Source organism: Erythrolamprus reginae, chromosome 10 (genome assembly GCF_031021105.1).
Source record: "Erythrolamprus reginae isolate rEryReg1 chromosome 10, rEryReg1.hap1, whole genome shotgun sequence".
In the NCBI taxonomy this organism is placed as follows: domain Eukaryota; kingdom Metazoa; phylum Chordata; class Lepidosauria; order Squamata; family Dipsadidae; genus Erythrolamprus; species Erythrolamprus reginae.
Genome location: NC_091959.1, coordinates 10,598,770 through 10,622,369, shown reverse-complemented (window position 1 = coordinate 10,622,369; position 23,600 = coordinate 10,598,770). Strand labels below are relative to the sequence as shown.

General features: G+C 41.1%; 1 protein-coding gene across 3 annotated transcripts in view; it reads right to left on the bottom strand.

The window, feature by feature from the left end:
* TRPM7 (transient receptor potential cation channel subfamily M member 7) overlaps positions 1 to 23,600 on the bottom strand; it is a 100,342-nt gene that overhangs the window by 45,101 nt on the left and 31,641 nt on the right. For all 3 annotated transcript variants that reach the window (XM_070762361.1, XM_070762359.1, XM_070762362.1), the window contains exons 2-12: positions 21,787 to 21,866; positions 20,430 to 20,468; positions 18,638 to 18,836; positions 14,470 to 14,683; positions 12,532 to 12,656; positions 10,980 to 11,151; positions 5,815 to 5,989; positions 3,541 to 3,664; positions 3,241 to 3,313; positions 1,309 to 1,409; positions 210 to 344 (exon numbers count right to left, since the gene is read on the bottom strand). In XM_070762361.1, the coding sequence (XP_070618462.1) occupies positions 210 to 344; positions 1,309 to 1,409; positions 3,241 to 3,313; positions 3,541 to 3,664; positions 5,815 to 5,989; positions 10,980 to 11,151; positions 12,532 to 12,656; positions 14,470 to 14,683; positions 18,638 to 18,836; positions 20,430 to 20,468; positions 21,787 to 21,866 (1,437 nt within the window). The remainder of the gene's footprint in view (positions 1 to 209; positions 345 to 1,308; positions 1,410 to 3,240; positions 3,314 to 3,540; positions 3,665 to 5,814; positions 5,990 to 10,979; positions 11,152 to 12,531; positions 12,657 to 14,469; positions 14,684 to 18,637; positions 18,837 to 20,429; positions 20,469 to 21,786; positions 21,867 to 23,600) is intronic.

Here is a 23,600-nt window from a genome sequence, read left to right as displayed (position 1 = left end):
CTATTGCATTCCATTCCAATAAAGTTGCAATACAATAAAATCCTCTGTTAAAATTATCTTAGCAAATAATTATTGGGCAAATTTGTAATTTCCCTCAAATCCCGCAATACATTTTGCTTGGTTTCTAGATGGAAATATAAACCTAGATCTACGACATAGATTTTAAAAACAGGATATGGAGATTTTGCAATGGATGGTCTTCAACTTACAGTGTTGTAAAGTTCTTCCAATCTGGGAATTGTCAGAAATTTGTGCATGCTGACTCCATTTTCAATAAGGAGTTTCACAAAGGCAACTCTGTCCATCACAAGAGCATCCAACATAGCCTGCTCTAAAGAGCCAACCTGAATAAAATGAGATGAGCGTGCTTAAATTGAACAAGAGATATACAAAACTTGACACAATATTGCCCAAAGACAGCAATAGCTCTTAGATTTGTATACTGCTTCACAGCCCTCTCTAAGCTGTTTTACAATAAATCTGGGTCCACATTTTACCCACCTAAGATAGAAGGAAGGCTGAGTCAATCTTGAGCCTGGTGAGATTTGAACTGCCAAATTGCAGATAGAAACATAGAAGTCTGACAGCAGAAAAAGACCTCATGGTCCATCTAGTCTGCCCTTATACTATTTTCTGTATTTTATCTTAGGATGGATATATGTTTATCCCAGGCATGTTTAAATTCAGTTACTGTGGATTTATCTACCACGTCTGCTGGAAGTTTGTTCCAAGGATCTACTACTCTTTCAGTAAAATAATATTTTCTCACGTTGCTTTTGATCTTTCCCCCATCTAACTTCAGATTGTGTCCCCTTGTTCTTGTGTTCACTTTCCTATTAAAAACACTTCCCTCCTGGACCTTATTTAACCCTTTAATATATTTAAATGTTTCGATCATGTCCCCCCTTTTCCTTCTGTCCTCCAGACTATACAGATTGAGTTTGCTTGCAAAAGTCGCTTGCAGTACTGCATTCTAACCACTGTGCCACTTTGGCTTATATGAGAGTACTATGCAAACAAGGGTTTATTTTAAATGACAATTCCTCTTTTGTAAACTGATAAATTAAGAACCTGCTTAAGCAAAAATTAATGTTGTTTAATTTCCCTTGGGGATTGGGGAGATGAGGTGGCCCAGCATTACATCTGCTTGATCTGGTTATCACCAAGTCTGTCTGTCTGTGTGTCTGTGTGTGTGTCTGTCTGTCTGTCTGTCTGTCTGTCTACCTATCTAGACTTCTATGCTGCCCAATCCCGAAGGACTCAAATCTTATTTATATTGTCCTTATTGCAACTGCCAACTTGACTTACCAGCCACTGTTGTCCATAAACAAAAACATGATTTTTGGCAATGTCAACTCGATCCCAAGCCAAAGTAAGGATAAGCTGGTCAAAGGCAGAAGCATTTGTCCCTAAAAAAACAAATGTAAACAAACAAACAAAAGTTTTGAAAGTTAACCTGCTTGCCACAAAAGCCTAATTCCAAAAATATCCAGATCCAATGTACGTTGAAACATTAGAAACAAACTGATTTTAATATTTTGCTTAAGGGAAATACAGTAGCGCCTGTGGATTGGAGGAAAATCTTTGAAGCTTGAGAAAGATCTTTTAAATGTATATGCTCTAATTTTAAAGTGCTACAGAATGAAATGTGCCAATAGAAGAGGATTTCTGTAGCTCCTGTTGAACTGTAGGGTCCTTGATACTCTATGATGGTGTCACATGACGTATCTGGACCTTCCCCCTCTGGGTGTGGGCGTGGCCAATGCATGACACATCCGGCCCGCGGGCCAGGAGTTTGACAGCCCTACTCTATGAACTTGGTTGTATTCTTGTAGATGATACCTCAGTGCACTGATGATGTTACTTAGTTTGGCAATGAAACGTCTGTAGGAAAACAACCAAGCTCACCAGAGATCCAACAGAACAAAATGTGCCTGAAATTAATAAATCAGTGAATGATGCTTATATCTGATCACCCATCAATATGCTGGAGGGTACCATAAAAGAAATGACAAGTTTATGCAGAATTAAGCCAAGAATTACCCAGCATTCAGACAGTTTTATATAATGGTCACACCATTGCAAAGAGATGATGAAATCATAATCAGAAAAAAGTCAAGCAAATAGACAGAAAAAAAGATGAATGGTGTCGTCCCCCCCCCCCAAGGGGATTCCCAAAATAGTTCCCAATCAGAAACAAGACAGCCAATAAAATGAATAGATGTTCATCCCTGGTCCTACCAAAATCTAGCGTGGTAAAGGGAAGAGGGAGGGAGTATGAAATATAGAAGGAAAACAGACGGGAGATAAAAGTACAATAGGTGCAAATTTAGAATATTTGTTTACGGCTTTTTGGATAGAAATGTATAATTATGTATGTTTTGATACTATGGTACAGGTATGGATGCTTACATAAAGATGGTGAAAAAAACATTTTTTTAAAAAAGTAGTGTGGAACTGTTGTGGTTAGCTCTGGCCCAGCTCCTGCCCCAAGGACTGTGGATGTGGGGGAGACATCCACATGTTGCAGGCCTGTTTTACCCCACCACCACCCCGGTGGAATCTGCTGATGAAGGCTCCTCTGACCAAGAAGACATGAGTGACAGGGAGGAGGAGAGTGTGGCAGACAGCTCAGAAGGAGATCAATTATCTAGCTCCTCCTTGGATTCAGAACAAGAGTTAATGATACAGCCACGCATGTGGAGAGCGATGCATAGGCAACAACAACTGAGAGATTATTATCAAAGAAAATGAGGCCACCTGTGGTTGGGTGGGGCTGTGATAATTAGTGAGGCTGCTATAAATAGCAGCCTGTGGGTTTGGCCATTGTGGAGGATTATCTGATCGTTGCATTTCGTGACTGCTTTACTGACTTTGACCTTTTGTGTGCTGATTTTCCCCCGCTTTGAAACTAAACCAGAGCAAAGTGTGTTTCACCTTGTGAAAGAAGAAGGACTGTGAATTGCCTCACAACTGCAAGCTAAGTATCACAGAACTGATAAGGGACGTGTACAAATTACCAGTTTGTTTGGAGACCAGTGCTCTTTGCTATACCAAAAGTGGGCTTAGTTTAAGTGACTTTTCATTATAAAGAACATTGTTTTGAATTTTCAAACGTGTGTGTGTCTGAAATTTGTAACTGTGAATTTTTGGGAGAAGTCTACCAGAGAGCCTGACAGAACCGGAACCATCCTAACTTCTAAAATAAACAATATCACTTTGAAAGAAAAAAAAATGTACCTTTTAGTAGAGCTGTAAGGATTGCAACATCAATATCCTGATGTTCATCAGACCCGATGTGGAACACTGTAATCTGTTTTGAAAATTAGATTAAGAAAGAAAGAAAGTTTTTTAGGTGTGCACAATACCTCTCAAGTACTGTACACTGATTGCATCATGTAAAATTGAAACGGGAATTCTAACTTTAGTAATATTCACAAAGGAGACCAATTATCTGGATTTATTAGAATATATTTTCATTCTTCCCAGAGTGAAATATTAATTAAGCAAATCCTTGCAATGGTGCAGAGACTTACTTACCAGTTCTCTTTTTTTCATGCATTCCAGCAGTGTCTGGAATAAATGAACCGCTTCACTCTGACCAAAATTAAATGTCTTTTTGATTGTTGAAATGATTTCTGGTTCAGCTCCATCAGGGATGCTCCTGAGGTTAAAGAAAGAAATCAGAATTTTTGCATAATTATTGTATGCAAAGTATGGGAGACTTTTTTTTAAAGATCAGAGCTACAGGAGGAGAAAATTGGGACTGTTACAGAACTAAGTTCTAATAAATTGTTTCTCGGGCAACTGAACCTAGGTTAAAAAGTCTGCACTTAGGGTGTAAACACAACTACAGACATATTGCTCTCATCGTAGGGACCTGTTATATAGCCCAGGAGTCAAGCATACTTAGTAGATAGATAGATAGATAGATAGATAGATAGATAGATAGATAGATAGATAGATAGATAGATAGATAGATAGACAGACAGACAGACAGACAGACAGACAGACAGACAGACAGACAGACAGACAATTTATTTATTTATTTATTCATTCATTCACTCATTCATTTATTGGATTTGTATGCCGCCCCTCTCCGCAGACTCAGGGCGGCTAACAGCATCAATAAAACAGCATATAATAATCATCCAATACTAAAACAGTTAAAAACCCTTATTATAAAACCAAACATACGTACAGACATACCATGCATAAAATTTTAAAGGCCTAGGGGGAAAGAGTATCTCAATTCCCCCATGCCTGGCAGCAGAGATGGGTTTTAAGCAAATTACGAAAGGCAAGGAGGGTGGGGGCAATTCGAATCTCTGGGGGGAGTTGGTTCCAGAGGGCCGGGGCCGCCACAGAGAAGGCTTTGAAAGCGACATTGTTTAGTTGCTGGGACCCGGAGAAGACCCACTCTGTGGGACCTAACTGGTCGCTGGGATTCATGCAGCAGAAGGCGCTCCCTGAGATAATCTGGTCTGGTGCCACTTGCACGAAGAAAGTCATCCTGTGCTTGAACACACCTGTTCTGACCCAACTCCCCAAACACGACAAACCCTCCGATGTGAAATCAAAAGATTCCTTTGTTAGGAACGCCAGCAGCCCCGGCAAAAAGTTTATCTTGCAGGCTAACATGTCCGTTGTCTGCCATACCCATTCATCTCTGCCCTCTGCCTTTTATCCCCAGAGTTAGGATGGGGCTTCGCTAGCAGTGGTGGCTCTTCCTTCCCCAGGGCCGGCCCACAGATTTCCCCTGCTCTCCTCTCCGCCGTCTGTGTATCCACATGTCAAGCACTGGACCCAGCTATTCCTCTACTTCCTCATCAGCAACCTCCAAACCTGGGGGCTGTTGACTTACTCTCCGTCTGAGGGTTGACGGATGGCCCAGGCTCCACCTCTCTCTCTCTCTCTCTCTGTGCCAGCTCCGTTTCCTCTTCCCACTCTGAGCTCCCAGGTCGCCCTGATGTTGACCCTGATTCCCACGCCTTCTCCTCTGACTCGGCTGATGGAGGGGCCGATAGGCCACAACATCATCTCAGATAGCAAGGTTGAAACAGATTCTAGTCCACAAATGTGGACGGCATCTAGAAAAGATTGAACCAGAGGGATGCTTAACCCAGCTTGATGGAGATCATTATTTATTTTTTTATTTTATTATTTAGATTTGTATGCCGCCCCTCTCCGCAGACTCGGGGCGGCTCACAAGTGAAAACAGTTTACAACAAATCTAAATTACAGTTTAAAAATATTTTAAAAACCCCATTTTCTAAACAAACATACATACAGACGTACCATTCATAAATTGTATATGCCCGGGGGAGATGTCTCAGTTCCCCCATGCCTGATGACAAAGGCGGGTCTTAAAGAGCTTACAAAAGGCAAGGAGAGTAGGGGCAGTTCTAATCTCTGGGGGGAGTTGGTTCCAGAGGGTCGGGGCCGCCACAGAGAAGGCTCTTCTCCTGGGGCCCGCCAGATGACATTGTTTTGTTGACGGGACCCGGAGAAGGCCCACTCTGTGGGACCTAATCGGTCGCTGGGATTCGTGCGGCAGCAGGCGGTCTCGGAGATATTCTGGTCCAGTGCCATGAAGGGCTTTAAAGGTCATAACCAACACTTTGAATTGTGACCGGAAATTGATCGGCAACCAATGCAGACTGCGGAGTGTTGGTGTAACGTGGGCATACCTAGGGAAGCCCATGACTGCTCTCGCAGCTGCATTCTGCACGATCTGGAGTTTCCGAACACTTTTCAAAGGTAGCCCCATGTAGAGAGCTCCACTGTAGGAGGTTGATGCTTAAAAAGACTTACCCGCCCTCTTCTGTTTGCTTGTAAACATAAGCCAGGATATCTGCAGCTCTGCCGGTCCCCTCGCAGACCACGACTGGAACAGGAGGGCTTTCCTGAAGATACTCCAGAACAGTAAGGACAACATTGGGACCACCTTCGAAGATAAGTGCCACCACGGGAACACCTTGGCCAATTCCTAGGTAAAGAGGTTTTAAAGAAAATATTAAAATGCTTTATTCATAGAAACATAGAAGACTGACGGCAGAAAAAGACCTCATGGTCCATCTAGTCTGCCCTAATACTATTTCCTTTATTTTATCTTAGCATGGATATATGTTTATCCCAGGCATGTTTAAATTCAGTTACTGTGGATTTACCAACCACGTCTGCTGGAACACAAGCAGGTTTCTTTTTCTTTTCAATTAAATTAAAAAACCCCAACTTTACATTACTGAATTTAGAAATTCAGTAATGTAAAGTTTAAAATCCACATTCAGAAAACTGATTGTGCATCCTCTACACCAGTGTTTCCCAACCTTGGCAACTTGAAGATATTTGGACTTCAACTCCCAGAATTCCTGGGAGTTGAAGTCCAAATATCTTCAAGTTGCCAAGGTTGGGAAACACTGCTCTACACATTAAGCAGGTTTTGTAGTTTTATTAAACTGACTTAACAAAATTAATCTCATTGTTATTAATAGAAACATAGAAACATAGAAGTCTGACGGCAGAAAAAGACCTCATGGTCCATCTAGTCTGCCCTTATACTATTTTCTGTATTTTATCTTAGGATGGATATATGTTTATCCCAGGCACGTTTAAATTCAGTTACTGTGGATTTATCTACCACGTCTGCTGGAAGTTTGTTCCAAGGATCTACTACTCTTTCAGTCAAATAATATTTTCTCATGTTGCTTTTGATCTTTCCCCCAACTAACTTCAGATTGTGTCCCCTTGTTCTTGTGTTCACTTTCCTATTAAAAACACTTCCCTCCTGAACCTTATTTAACCCTTTAATATATTTAAATGTTTCGATCATGTCCCCCCTTTTCCTTCTGTCCTCCAGACTATACAGATTGAGTTCATTAAGTCTTTCCTGATATGTTTTATGCTTAAGACCTTCCACCATTCTTGTAGCCCATCTAATCAATGAGGAATGAGCGTTGCTACTTAACTGCATTGAGCAACTCTTCCTGAATAATCAATATGCACCTGGGATAAAGACTACACTATGAAGGATATGACAATCTTGCAGAAGTATTTATGCACACGCGCATATATTGAGATATTTCAAAGAATGTTATGAATAGGCAAAGACAAAGAACAATGAACAGGGATTAAAAAGTATAATGAATATGAATAATAATGACGAGGTTTACAAAAGCTATAGAGGTTACAATTTTCCAGTATAGTTGGCCATGGATGGCTGGATCCGTTATATCATTTTTAAAGCCTGAAGATCACTAAAGCTTGCAGAAATTAAATAAGCCCAGGTGCTGCTTACACCTACGTGAAAGAATGTGTGGGAAAACTACACTGGTTGCCTTAAATAGCAGGAAGATGAAATGCACCTGCAATCCATATTATACTCAAAGTCTCTTTCCCGTAATAATTCGTAATTGGGTGAAACGGTGCACCGGAGGGCAAAAACCTTTCAAACCAAGGTATTACAGATGGACTAAGTTGCAGGCCGTTCCAAAGGTGCTTTTTCAAGGAGGCAACTGGACGTTCTTGGTTTTGTTTGAAGGAGTTTTGCTTCTCATCCAAGAATGAATGCAAATGAGTGGGGAACCTTCTTGGAACTGCTGAAAGGACGGCGTTGTAGAATGGAGGTAGATGATGTCGTATCCCTCCCTCTGTTGAGAGGGTTGTTCACCTAGTCTACAACACGGTCCTTTCAGCAGTTCCAAGAAGGCTCCACACTCATTTGCACTACTTGGGTGAGTGGTTCTCAACATGACCTTTAAAGCCCAACATGGCATTGGACCAGATTACCTCCGGAACCGACTGCTATCGCACGAATCCCAGCGACCGATAAGGTCCCACAGAGTTGGCCTTCTCCGGATCCCGTCGACTAAACAATGTCGTTTGGCAGGCCCCAGGGGAAGAGCCTTCTCTGTGGTGGCCCCGGCCCTCTGGAACCAACTCCCCCCGGAGATTAGAATTGCCCCCACCCTCCCTGTCTTCCGTAAACTACTCAAGATTCATTTATACCGCCAGGTATGGGGGAGTTGAGATATTCCTTCCCCCTAGGCCATTACAAGTTATGCATGGTATGTTTGTGTGTATGTTTGGTTTTTATAAATAAGGGTTTTTAACTGTTTTATTACTGGATTGTCACATGCTGTTTTTATCATTGTTGTTGTTGCTGTTATTATTATTATTATTATTATTATTATTATTATTATTATTATTATTATTATTAGAATTTGTTAGCCGCCCCGAGTCTACGGAGAGGGGCGGCATACAAATCCAATAAATTATTATTAATTATTATTATTATTTCTAATGCCACAAACCCTTAATACAGTTCCCCAGGTTGTGGTGAACCCCAACAATACGTCTAGCGCCAATTCTCCCAACAGAGCTTTAAGCTGATTGGCAGGAATGTTAAAGGGGCACTCTCACTGTAAACGCCTGATTGGTTGTATTGTAAAAATATGTTCTAGGGCAGTGATGGCAAACCTATGGCACGAGTGCCCCAGGTGGCACGCAGAGCCATATCTGCTGGCACGCGAGCCTTTATCCAGCTCAGCTCTATCTTGTATGTGTGTGCCAGCCAGCTGATTTTTGGCTTCCAGAGAGCCTCCAGGGGGATGGGGGGGGAATTTGTACCCTCCCCTGGTTCCAGGGAAGCCTTTAGAGCCTGGGGAGGGCAAAACACGAGCCTACTAGGCCCAGCAGAAGGTGGGAAACAGGCCATTTCTGGCCTCCAGAGGGCCTCCTGGGAGTGCTGTTTTCACCCTCCCCAGGCATTGAATTATGGGTGTGGGCACTCGCGCATGCGCGATAGCATGCATGTATATTCTTTCGGCACCCGGGGAAAAAAAGGTTCGCCATCACTGTTCTAGGGTGCCAGAATAGAAGCTTTAGTTCCTAACACCAGGGGAAATTTGTCTTTTCCCACGGTCTTAGGTGACCCCTGCGAAATGGTCGTTTGACCCCCAAAGAGGTCCCGACCCCCAGGTTGAGAATCACTGACTTTGGTGATCCTGAGGACACAGATAAACCTTCTGAGTGGCCTCAACGACTCTCTAAAACAGTGTTTCCCAACCTTGGCAACTTGAAGATATTTGGACTTCAACTCCCAGAATTCCCCAGCCAGCGAACGCTGGCTGGGGAATTCTGGGAGTTGAAGTCCAGAGATCTCCAAGTTGCCAAGGTTGGGAAACACTGCTCTAAAAGGATACAAATGACCAGCTGTCTGCAAGGAATATAAATCCTTCCATTCCCTACCATCCATTCAGAGCTGATGAAAAGATATTGACAAAATTGAACGGGTCCAAAGACGGGCTACAAGAATGGTGGAAGGTCTTAAGCATAAAACGTATCAGGAAAGACTTCATGAACTCAATCTGTATAGTCTGGAGGACAGAAGGAAAACGGGGGGACATGATCTAAACATTTAAATATATTAAAGGGTTAAATAAGGTCCAGGAGTGAAGTGTTTTTAATAGGAAAGTGAACACAAGAACAAGGGGACACAATCTGAAGTTAGTTGGGGGAAAGACCAAAAGCAACATGAGAAAATATTATTTTACTGAAAGAGTAGTAGATCCTTGGAACAAACTTCCAGCAGACGTGGTAGATAAATGCAAAGTAACTGAATTGAAACATGCCTGGGATAAACATAGATCCATCCTAAGATAAAATACAGAAAATCGTATAAGGGCAGACTAGATGGACCATGAGGTCTTTTTCTGCCGTCAGACTTCTATGTTTCTATGTTTCTATGAAGCTTATTGAATGAGAAGAGAATGGTCTTCAAAGAAAAAAAGGAAGTCCAGGCCCATGGCTCCCCCATGGAACTGAAACATAGACTAGACTCGACGTTTTGTCTTTCACTGCCCAAACAAGTCAAAAGTTGATCAGCACATATTTTAAATACAGGTAATCATGGGCAAAGCTTTAAAGTGTGGTTTTATACCACAGTTCGCCAAGTCAGCATAAATGCAACTTAAACGCTGTAAACCTGCAATCATTTTTTCACAACATTTTTTCATGGTAACAAAACATCGCACTAAGTTTTGTCATTAAAAACTGAAATAGATGTAATGCATGTTTTACCAATAAATATACAGGAATGGACCTTCCAGGACTAAAACAATTAAAAAAAAATTGGCCTACCAATTATACAAGCACAACAAAACCTTTACCACTTTATCACCCATTGTCTAGTCTAAAAGTCATGTAATTTCGTATACAGTGATACCTCTTCTTACAAACGCCTCGTCATACAAACTTTTCAAGATACAAACCCGGGGTTTAAGATTTTTTTGCCTCTTCTTACAAACTATTTTCATCTTACAAACCCACCGCTGCCACTGGGATGCCCCGCCGCCGGACTTCCGTTGCCAGCGAAGCACCCGTTTTTGCGCTGCTGGGATTCCCCTGAGGCTCCCCTCCATGGGAAACCCCACCTCCGGACTTCCGTGTTTTTGTGATGCTGCAGGGGAATCCCAGCAGCGCAAAAACGGGCACTTCGCTGGCAACGGAAGTCCGGAGGTGGGGTTTCCCAGCGAGGGGAGCCTCAGTGAAATTGCAGCATCGCAAAAACACAGAAGTCCGGAGATGGGGTTTCCCATGGAGGGGAGCCTCAGGGGAATCCCAGCAACGCAGAAACGGGCGCTTCGCTGGCAACGGAAGTCCGGAGGTGGGGTTTCCCAGCGAGGGGAGCCTCAGTGAAATTGCAGCATCGCAAAAACACAGAAGTCCGGAGATGGGGTTTCCCATGGAGGGGAGCCTCAGGGGAATCCCAGCAACGCAGAAACGGGCGCTTCGACTGGCAAAAGGGGTGAATTTTGGGCTTGCACGCATTAATCGCTTTTCCATTGATTCCTATGGGAAACATTGTTTCGTCTTACAAACTTTTCACCTTAAGAACCTCGTCCCGGAACCAATTAAGTTTGTAAGACAAGGTATCACTGTACATTAAAATAGTCAATTCTATCATCTACCGCACGTACTTGCATGGATTTGTTGCTGACTGATGGTTTTTTCCAGTTCTCGCCGCAGTTTCACTTCTGCTCCGTATTTTCCAACCGTGCCATCGTCCACCAGTATGAAATGGGAGTGAAGATTATTCAGGACGTTTAATTTGCTTAAAGGATTTAGCAGAGTTTGATATGGAGCAACAACCTAAACATGAAAAAAAAATTTAAATCTGATCAAGGTGACCCTTTCAAACAAACAACAGCCTACAATTGCCGATGATCGCACTATCAATTAGTTAAGGATCAATCCTTTAAAAAAGAAAGTGATAATACAAGATGAACTTGCATGTGACTTTACCAATAGCAATAGTGTTTGGATTTATATACCGCTTCATAGTGCTTTTAAAGTCCTCTCTAAGTAGTTTTTTATAGCCTCTTGCCTCCAACAATCTGGGTCCTCATTTTACCGACCTTGGGAGGATGGAAGGCTGAGTCAACCTTGAACCTGGTGAGATTCGATCTGCCAAATTGCTGGTAGTCGGTAATCAGCAGAAGTAGCCTGCAGTACTGCACTCTAACCATGTTACACCAACACTCCGCAGTCTGCATAGGTTGCAGATCAGTTTCCGGTCAAAGTGTTGGTTATGACCTATAAAGCCCTTCATGGCACCGGACCAGATTATCTCAGGGACTGCCTTCTGCTGCACGAATCCCAGCGACCAGTTAGGTCCCACAGAGTTGGCCTTCTCCCGGTCCCGTCAACTAAACAATGTCGCTTGGTGGGACCCAGGGGAAGAGCCTTCTCTGTGGCGGCCCTGGCCCTTTGGAACCAACTCCCCCCAGAGATTAGAATTGCCCCCACCCTCCTCGCCTTTCATAAGCTACTTAAAACCCACTGTCAGGCATGGGAGAACTGAGATATTCTTTCCCCCTAAATTTTTTTGGCCTTTACAATTTACACATGGCATGTTTGTATGTATGTTTGGTTTTATAATAAGGGGTTTTTTTAGTTGCTTTAGTATTGGATTGTTACATGCTGTTTTTTATCACTGTTGATAGCCGCCCCGAGTCTACGGAGAGGGGCGGCATACAAATCCAATAAATAAATAAATAAATAAATAAATAAATAAATAAATAACCACTGCTCCATCGTAGCTCAAAAAATACTATTCCATTTTTATATCTGAAGGAGGCAGTGCAAGACAGAGGGGTATGGAGAGTGTTTCCCCACCCCACAGAGTGGCCAAGGGTCACATATGGTTGAATGGCTGATGATGATGGAATAGTATTACAATTATACGGCAACACATTAATCCATTTTAAAATATTTATTGAAAAATCAAGGCTTTCAATGATATACTTTGCTCTGATATACTGTACTAATCGGTCAACTAATGCAAAGTGTAAACTCTCTCCACCTTTCGACGCCATCCATTTTACAATTATATTTTATGACCTTAAGAATTCAGAGATCAAAACCTGAACAGAAAAACCTGAACAAATAAATTGAATGGACGAAAGAGTAAACAAATAATTTTCATCCCCCCTCAATTTAAGAGCGCATACAATAGCATTATGAACTTACATCTTTCCCTACGAGATCGTTTCTGTTTTCAATCACGCCCCAAGGAGCTATTCCAATAGTGCAAATCTTTCGAGATGATCGGGAGGCGTGTTCCTTCAAGGCATCGCCAACGTGCTTTGCAACTCCTGCACAAGGACAAATGTATATGTGCGTTGATAATAAATCTCCACCAAACTCAGTAGGTTGGTTCATGCATCACAACCAAATGAATGTTTGTCAATTAAAAACAAGAGGTTACTATTGCCAGAAGCATTTCACTCTCATTCTTTTAGCAGACCCTTTGCGGAGAGGGGCGGCATACAAATCCAATAAATAATGATAATAATCCTCTTCCATACCCTAGTTCCAGGGTGGCAAACCACAGAGCCATGCCACATATCCTGCGCAACCTCACTGGCTCCTCTGCCGCATTCCTGTGCACACGTGCTTGCTGGCCAACTGGACTTTGTGTGCGCGAGAGCGACAAAACCCAGAAGAGCAACATTCACCACCTTCTACTCGTGGTAATGTATAGTGCTCAAGAAAATAACGGGAACACTTAAACAACACAATATACTCTGTTTCCCCGATAGTAAGACACCCCCGATTGTAAGACGTATCGGGGGCTTCAGGGGGGTCAGCTAATATAAGCCGTACCCCGAAAGTAAGACATATGTCTTACTTTCGGGGAAACACGGGGGTATTGCCGCCTCCCTCTCATCTAGCTGCGCGCCGCCTCCTGCCCACGTCCGCACTGTCCCCCTCTCCATACGTCACCGCATCTGCCACCTCCGTCTGATCCAAATGAGCGCCGCCTCCTGCCCACGCCTGCGCCGTCCCCCTCTCCATACGTCGCCACGTCTGCCACCTCCCTCTGATCTTAATGAGCGCCGCCTCCTGCCCACTTCCGCGCCGCCCCCCCTCCATACGTCACCGCGTCTGCCACCTCCCTCTGATCTTAATGAGCGCCGCCTCCTGCCCACGCCTGCACTGTCCCCCCTCCATACGTCACCGCGTCTGCCGCCTCCGTCTGATCCAAATGAGCGCCGCCTCCTGCCCACGCCTGCGGGATGCGGACGGTTAGAGCGGGATGAGCGGAGGGATGTGGAGGCCGCGGGAGCAGCAGTAATGTTTGTAATGTTAATTTTATGGTTAAAACAAAAAATTAGACAATTTTTTCCCAATATAAGACATACCCCGAAAGTAAGACATAGTGGGGCTTTTGGGGATAAAAAGAAAGTAAGACACTGTCTTACTTTCGGGGAAACACGGTAACTCCAAGCAAATCAAACTTCTGTGAAATCAAACTGTCCACTTAGAAAGCAACACTGATTGACAATCAATTTCATTTTGTTGTCACTACATTCAACTTTCTGCAGAATGAGAATATTTCATTCATTCAGATCTAGGATGTGTTATTTGAATGTTCCCTTTATTTTTTTGAGCAGTATATATATAAGATAGTCGACTTATAGATCGAGCTTACAACGGCACTGAAAAAAAGTGACTTATGACCACTTTTCACACTTGCAATCACTACAGCATTCCCATGGCAACATTCCCATGGCAACTGACTCATTTTTACGACGGTTGCAGTATCCCGGGGTCATTTGATTCTCTTTTGCGACTTTCTGAGCAGCAAAGTCAATGGGGAAGCCAAGTTCACTTATTAACCATGTTACTAATCCAACAATTGCAGCGATTCATTTAACAACTATGGTAAGAACGGTCAAGAAACGGGGTAAAACTCACTTAACAACTGTCTCGCTTTGCAACAAGTGTGGTTGTAAGTCTAGAACTACCTGATCTGTCAAGCTCGGTGTCATCCCAGGATTCCAAACATACCATGGGACCTTTAAAACAAGTTCTGAGTCATGGTGACATCCAAACAATAACATGACTCAGGACCAATTGCCTTGTAAATCTACATCAAAAGTATGTTTCAAGTCAAAACATCACCTGTGTTCACCCCTCCAGTTATAATCCAGGCTCCGGTTGTTACTGCAGCTTTTATAAGGCCTTTGCCAAGCAGCTGTTTGATCCGTGGGTGAAGCTCAAATTTCTGCATCCCTCCATGGACAGAAACAACGAGTTTTGGCAGTTCCAGCTGCCATTCTTTAAGCATAAGTTGTAGGATGGTTTCAGGTCTGGTGTCATAGGACAATCGTACATACTATCAAAAGGAGGAAAATGTTATTAACTTTTTAACAACGAAACAGGCAAAATATAAAATAATCCATGCAGTGACACACAAATATTACAGCTGAGAGGCTTATTCAAAATTTCTAATGAATGTTTTAAGAGATTAAACTTGCCTCTATACAGTGATACCTCGTCTTACAAACGCCTCATCATACAAACCTTTCGAGATACAAACCCAGGGTTTAAGATTTCTTTGCCTCTTCTTACAAACTATTTTCACCTTACAAACCCACTGCCGCTGATGGGATGCCCTGCCTCCAGACTTCCATTGCCAGCGAAGAACCTATTTTTGCACTGCTGTGATTCCCCTGAGGCTCCCCTCCATGGGAAACCCCACCTCCGGACTTCTGTGTTTTTGTGATACTGCAGGGGAATCCCAGCAGTGCAAAAACGGGTGCTTCGCTGGCAACAGAGGTCCAGAGGTAGGGTTTCCCAGCGAGGGGAGTCTCAGTGAAATCGCAGCATCACAAAAACACAGAGGTCTGGAGGTGGGGTTTCGAGGACTTCGGTGTTTTTGCGATGCTGCGATTTCCCTGATGCTCCCTTCCCTGGGAAACCCCACCTCTGGACTTCCGTTGCCAGTGAAGCGCTCGTTTTTGCGCTGCTGGGATTCCCCTGCTGGGATTCCCTTGCAGCATGCAAAATCACAAAAGTCTGGAGGTGGGGTTTCCCATGGAGGGGAGCCTCAGGGGAATCCTAGCAGCACAAAAACGGGCGCTTCGGCTGGCAAAAGGGGTGAATTTTGGGCTTGCACGCATTAATCGCTTTCCCATTGATTCCTATGGGAAATATTGTTTCGTCTTACAAACTTTTCACCTTAAGAACCTCGTCCCGGAACCAATTAAGTTTGTAAGACAAGGTATCACTGTATTTGGATTCATAAAATGATTTGTTCGATTTTGGTTTAGCAGTGTTCTACAAATACAGCCATTCTAATTTCTACCGCTTGGTTCATAATTTAATAATACAAAACTAGTCATAAAGGCTTAGTTACCAAACCATGGTTGAAATAAAATAGAGCTCAGCACAACACAGAAATGCCTTTAAAACTTAAAAGAATAACCTAAATTGTTTTTCAATTTATCATTTTAAGACTACCAATTTTAACAGAATTGCTCTGGTTTCCACGATATCTTTGGTGTGAATTCAAACTTGGCAACTTTAAGACTAGTGGACTTCAACTCCCAGAATTCTCCAGTCAGCCTAGCTGGCTGGAGTATTCTGGGAGTTGAAGTCCACAAGTCTTAAAGTTGCCAAGTTTGGGGACCTCTGGTATATGTGATGGCTTCTCATCAGCTGGAATGCTGGTATCTGAGGAAGCACCACTGTCTCTGCATGTTGTAGGTGCAATATAGAAAACAGAGGAAGAAGGAAGTGTTTTCTTGGGAATGTCACACTGTTATCGAAACATAGAGAGAACTTAGAACATAGACCAAAACACATATTTTGGATGGTCTTAGGAACCAAGGCACCGCTCCTCTATCTGTCCGAGGCGGTCCACCTACGTGCAAATAGACTACTGGAAACTTCTGAGCATGTGCAGAAGCCGAATTTTGGCACTGCACATTCATTCATTCATTCATTCATTCATTCATTCATTCATTTATTGGATTTATATGCCGCCCCTCTCCGCAGACTCGGGGCGGCTAACAACAGTAATAAAACAGTATATAACAATAATCCAATACTAAAAACAGTTAAAAACCCATTATATAAAAAACAATCATACATACAGACATACCATGCATAAAATTTTAAAGGCATAGGGGGAAGAAGGTCTCAATTCCCCCATGCCTGGCGGCAGAGGTGGGTTTTAAGCAGCTTACGAAAGGCAAGGAGGGTGGGGGCAATTCTAATCTCTGGGGGGAGTTGGTTCCAGAGGGCCGGGGCCGCCACAGAGAAGGCTCTTGCCCTGGGTCCCGCCAAGCTACATTGTTTGGTTGACGGGACCCAGAGAAGACCCACTCTGTGGGACCTAACTGGTCGCTGGGATTCGTGCAGGAGAAGGCGGTCCCTGAGGTAATCTGGTCCGGTGCCATATTGGTTTTGCCTTTTTTTTTGGACCCATCTCTGAGTTTCTTAATAATTATTTTATTTTATGGTTGGGGGCCACCACAACAGGAGGAACTATATTAAAGGGACACAATATTAGGACGGTTGAGAACCATTGGCTTAGACTCACAGGGAAATTTTCTTTTCTTTTTTTTTTAAATATACTTTATTTATAAATATACTGAAAGGGGAGGGGAGGGGTAGGAAGGAATTTATTTATTTATTTATTTATTTTGTTTATTATTTAGATTTGTATGCCGCCCCTCTCCAAAGACTCGGGGCGGAAGGAAAGGAAGAAAGGTACAGAAAGGAAGAAAAAAAAGGAAGGTGTGGGAGGGGATAATGAATCAAGGTACAAATTTGAACAATTCAGGTAAGCGACACAATTATACAATATAGGGTATAAGTTAATAGGGATGGTATATTTCTTAAACGTTGTGAATAAACAGTAAATAAAGAGTATCAAAAATTTTGTTGTAGTATAATAATAAATGAAATTTTCTTTTATCCCTAAATAATAATTAGAAAATTGCAAAACAAGCTTAGTGTGGGATTGTTTCTTTTAAATATGTTTAAAGTTCAAGAAGCGCAACACGGTGACTAAGAAATAAATATCCCCAACTCCGTGACTAATTCAAATGTTCATATAGGTACATGTACTTCCTAAGAGGAGTTCGAAGAATAAGCAAACGGAATTGTGACGTGCTGTAACTATGCCTCCATTTCATTGCCTTCTCGGAATCAGGAAAAGGCAAGAAAATCTGAAAGTCAGAATTAAATAAATGTTTAAATTTAGCGTCCGTATTAATGGGTAAATTAACACCCCTTGATTTGGATATAAAATCCACTTCAAAAAGTGAAATACAAATAATAGCACCACCCATGGAGGCTCATCACAAAAAGAATTTAGATAATAAACTCCGTTATGTTATAAACTGAAGGGCAATTCTATCTGACCCCCCACAGTAAGGGGAGGCAAGGAATGTTGCAGATCCCACTCCATAGGGAGATACACCTGGTGGGACCCAGAAGAAGGGCCATCTTTGTGGTGGCTCCCTCTCTCTGAAACATCATTCTCTCAAGAGATTAGAATGGCCCCCACTCGAACACTCTTCCAAAAGGTGCTAAAGACCTGGTTCTGCCAGCAGATCTGGGGAACCCAGAGCGGGATGGAGCCCATTCAATGGCTTGTGTGATGTGTTGTTGCCAGGGTGTGGGGGATATTACATTACATTACATTACATTACATTACATTACATTACATTACATTACATTACATTACATTACATTACATTACATTACATTACATTACATTACATTACTGTTTTGGCTTATTGGATTATTGTGGCATTTTATTGTTTTAATGTGTTCAGTATTAATATTGACTTCTACTATTGTATTATATTATGTTTTTATATTCATGTAAGCTGCCCTGAATCCTAAGGGATTGGGCGGCATAGAAGACAAATTAATAAATAATAAATCAATAAATAATATATTATTTTATTAATTTTCTATGCGATTATTCTCTTTTATCAGTTTTATTGTATTCTACATGAGGTTTTTATATTCGTGTAAGCCACCTTCAGTCACCATGCGCCAATATAAATTTCCTAAAATAAACGAATAAACAAATAAATTCAATCCTATGAGAACTTGACTCAACTCCCATCGATTTCCACCATAGCGTATCTGTGTTTGAAGACCAATACTGCTATTTTAATCTTCGCTTCGGATACTGCGTTTGCAGATGATTCCAGAAGAATCATTTATTATAATATTATTTATTATAATAAATAATAATAATAATAAATAATAATAATAATAATAAATAATAATAATAATAATAATAAATAAAAGTGTGGGTACAAACCTTTGCTCGGTAGGAATGAGAACCTCCTTGGAAATTAATGACACCGTAAGCATCCGTTGAACTCTGCTCTGTATGTTTTTCTACAGACCATTCCTCAAGTTCCTGGTTGAAATTTTCACCTAGCTTCACATCGGAGTATTTCATGGCAAGGCTTGCGGTGAAGCAGGCATGTTGCCGTACCAAGCGACCGCAGCAGCACCTAAGGGCAAAATCCTCACTTTAGGAAATTGGACAGCCACATTGCGATAACAAGCCACAGTACGTTTTCGCTGCCTTTCACTGTGTCTACCTGTTAACTTCCACCAAATTTAAACCAGACACTGTGTCGAAAAGCTACAATTCCGTGTTTTTCAGAAACTTGGAAAGAAAGCTCCCATTTCAAAACTTTTCAGGTGGTAGGAAAAGCAAGTAGGATGCTTGGCTGCATAGCTAGAGGTATAACAAGCAGGAAGAGGGAGATTGTGATCCCCTTATATAGAGCGCTGGTGAGACCACGTTTGGAGTACTGTGTTCAGTTCTGGAGACCTCACCTACAAAAAAATATTGACAAAATTGAACGGGTCCAAAGACGGGCTAGAAGAATGGTGGAAGGTCTTAAGCATAAAACGTATCAGGAAAGACTTAATGAACTCAATCTCTATAGTCTGGAGGACAGAAGGAAAAGGGGGGACATGATCGAAACATTTAAATATGTTAAAGGGTTAAATAAGGTTCAGGAGGGAAGTGTTTTTAATAGGAAAGTGAACGCAAGAACAAGGGGACACAATCTGAAGTTAGATGGGGGAAAGATCAAAAGCAACATGAGAAAATATTATTTTACTGAAAGAGTAGTAGATCCTTGGAACAAACTTCCAGCAGACGTGGTTGGTAAATCGACAGTAACTGAATTTAAACATGCCTGGGATAAACATATATCCATTGTAAGATAAAATACAGGAAATAGTATAAGGGCAGACTAGATGGACCATGAGATCTTTTTCTGCCGTCAGTCTTCTATGTTTCTATGTTTCTACATTAAAGAAATCATACTGCAGTATAATAATAATAACAGAGTTGGAAGGGACCTTGGAGGTCTTCTAGTCCAACCCCCTGCTTAGGCAGGAAAGCCCACACTTCTTCAGACAGATGGTTAAAAACTGCTTTAAAACTTCCAGTGTTGTTGGGGCATTCACAACTTCTGGAGGCAAGCTATTCCACTGATCAACTGTTCTGGCTGTCAGGAAATTTCTCCTTAGTTCTAAGTTGCTTCTCTCCTTGTTTAGTTTCCACCTATTGCTTCTTGCTCTACCCTCAGGTGCTTTGGAGAATAGCTTGACTCCTTCTTCTTTGTGGCAACCCCTGAGATGTCATGTCTCCCCCGATCCTTCTTTTCAGTAAACAAAATGAAGATTCATAATGATATTAGGAAGAGAGATAATATCTAATGGCTTGAATGCCATGACAGCAGGGATAATTATGTTTTCTGCTCACTTTAACACAGGCTTATATTCTCTATGCTCTTCGTAAACACGTTTTTGCATTTAACCTTCTCTGCATTTCTACTTATTTCTGCTTCCAAAGACTTTTGAAACAGCTTGTAATGCTCACATAGAACTTACTTGTATTACTGTGTTTCCCCCAAAATAACATCCTGTCTTATATTTTTTTGAACCTTGAAATAAGCGCTTGGGCTTATTGTCATGCACTCAAAAGCCTGATTGGGTTTATTTATCAGGGGATGTTTTATTTCAGGGGAAATAGGGTACTTCACCTAGTTTTTTTAAAATATTTGATTTCACGCAAAAGAGCTTACCTGACAAGTTGCTGACAAATCTGACATCCTGGAAGGCATCTAAGGTTAAAAAATTAAGAAGGTAGTTTAAAAATAGTTACCATTTCAAAAAAACTACAATAAAATAAAAATATTAGATGACTTTTCTTATTTTAAAAAAACTTTTTTTGTGTGTGTGTGCACACAGGTTAACTACAGGACAACAGGAAAAAAGTACTGTAACAAAGTAAAGATTATATAAGCAAAACAAAAATCACTATTGTTTCCAGGTATGGGATAGATCCAATACAGCACAAATTAAGGCAAAAACCGTAATTCCTTCTTCTTACTTAGACCCCAACCTCAAGGGGAAAACCCCCCTCTTTTTTTACATTCCTATTCACTTCCAATTCTTCCAAGAACTCCCATTTCATATCACAGAATTTCCCCTTCAAATTTTTTGAATCTAGATTTCTACTGCAGAAATTAACAGACCTCTCTCTCTCTCTCAGATCCCTCCTGAGAATACTTAAACCTTAATTTTCAGGAGGACACGAAAGGCTGCAATATTTCAGTACAGTGATACCTCATCTTACAAACTTTTCGAGATACAAACCTGGAGTTTAAGATTTTTTTGCCTCTTCTTACAAACTATTTTCACCTTACAAACCCACCACCGCTGCTGGGATGCCCCGCCTCTGGACTTCTGTTGCCAGCAAAGCACCCGTTTTCGCACTGCTGTGATTCCCCTGAGGCTCCCCTCCATGGGAAACCCCACTTGCGTGTTTTTGTGATGCTGCAGGGGAATCCCAGCAGAGGGAAAACGGGCGCTTCGCTGGCAACGGAAGTCCGGAGGTGGGGTTTCCCAGCGAGGGGAGCCTCAGTGAAATCGCAGCATCATAAAAACACAGAGGTCCAGAGGTGGGGTTTCGAGGACTTCGGTGTTTTTGCGATGCTGCGATTTCACTGATGCTCCCTTCGCTGGGAAACCCCACCTCCGGACTTCCGTTGCCAGCGAAGCGCTCGTTTTTCCCCTGCTGGGATTCCCCTGCAGCATTGCAAAAACACAGAAATCTGGAGGTGGGGTTTTCCATGGAGGGGAGCCTCAGGGGAATCCCAGCAGCGCAAAAACGGGTGCTTCAGCTGGCAAAAGGGGTGAATTTTGGGCTTGCACACATTAATCGCTTTTCCATTGATTCCTATGGGAAACATTGTTTCATCTTACAAACTTTCCACCTTAAGAACCTCGTCCTGGAACCAATTAAGTTTGTAAGACAAGGTATCACTGTATCTCTTTTCATTTATTTATTTATTTATTTATTGGATTTGTATGCCGCCCCTCTCCAGAGACTCGGGGCGGCTAACAGCGACAATAAAACAGTGTACAATAGTAATTTACCTGTGAGGATCCTTTGAACTCGGTATTATGTAGACACATTCCCGTTTGGTGAAAGTATTTTCTATCCAAGATTTCTGGGACTGTAAAATAAAAGTATTTTTAAAAATCATACCAAGGCAATTAGTGGATTTTCAGAGAGTTGTGTTTCATGGGATTGATCGCCCATATTTCCGAGTAACTTAACATCTATGTTTCTCCCTCATGTCAGTGTTCAAATATATATAATTCAGACCGTTAGGATAGTTTTAACGTTCATGCCTTAACTTGAAATTGATTGTTCTTGCCAAATAATATTGTGTAAAATATCTGATTAAACTTTTTTTCCAATAACTTTTTTATTTTTAGTCTTTCTATACCTCATGTCATGAGTGTTTGCTTTCTCAGTTTCATACATCCATACAATAGTCTTAACAATTTTTTTCAATAGTTATAACTCATTAACATTTCATTTTTTAATACATCTCCCATATAGTCTGGAAGACAGACTATAGTCTGGAAGACAGAAGAAAAGGGGGGACATGATCGAAACATTTAAATATGTTAAAGGGTTAAATAGGGTTCAGGAGGGAAGTGTTTTTAACAGGAAAGTGAACACAAGAACAAGGGGACACAATCTGAAGTTAGTTGGGGGAAAGATCAAAGGCAGCATGAGAAAGTATTATTTTACTGAAAGAGTAGTAGATCCTTGGAACAAACTTCCAGCAGACGTGGTTGGTAAATCCACAGTAACCGAATTTAAACATGCCTGGGATAAACATATATCCATTGTAAGATAAAATACAGGAAATAGTAAAAGGGCAGACTAGATGGACCATGGGGTCTTTTTCTGCCGTCAGTCTTCTATGTTTCTATGTTTCTATATTTATTTTCATGTTAATGTCTATCTTTTAGTCTTTTCCCTTCTTATTCTATCTCATATCTAATATTAATATATTTTATTTCACTTCTTCGCTAAACAATAATAATATTTTCCATGATTCTTTAATACAGGCTAATTTTATTTTAACAGTTAATTCCATCACTTTATCACATTTCTAACTATCATTTCAAAACTAATTTTTATCTTTTATATCCACAAAACACGTTTCAAAGTTACCAATTTTAACTTTTCATATTTTCTTGTTATTTTATAATTTCGTTTCTACATACTAATCATACATATATTTAGTGTTATTTTTTCCACATTATAGTTCTATATTCATATCTTATATTCAAAAATATTATTTATTCTTATCACCACACTAAAGAGTTTATTCAGAATTATTTAATTCTATTATACTAATTTAACATACACATTCTTATTCTTTTTTATCCCTTATTTTTTACCATATTTTTAATTATCCAATTAAACTTTCTGAGTAACTTAATATCAATGTCCCACTCCCATCAGCGTTCAAGTATACATACCGTAATTCTGCCATTTATGCCTTAACTTGAAATCAATTAATTTTGCCAAATGGAGTTATTGTGTAAAATATCTGATACTTAAAAAGTAAGTATTGATTAACTAATTAATTTGTTATGAAGCAACACCAACAGAAGTTTTTAAAAACCAAGTTTAAGGAGATTTCCATTTGTTGCTTCCCTATACTGTTAAATTTCTAACAGATATTTTAAGACTTGGTTTAATAAGAATATTCTTATTCAAGATTAATTCAAAATCCCCCCTACCCGGGTATGTAGAAAACACAACTGTAGTTTTCCAATAAATTTACTTTCTAAACGTCTTTTAAGATTATTCCATCTGAATTCCATCTGACTTTTCAAATTAAACCTTTCACAGTATGCTTATTAGGCCAAGAGAAACACAAGAC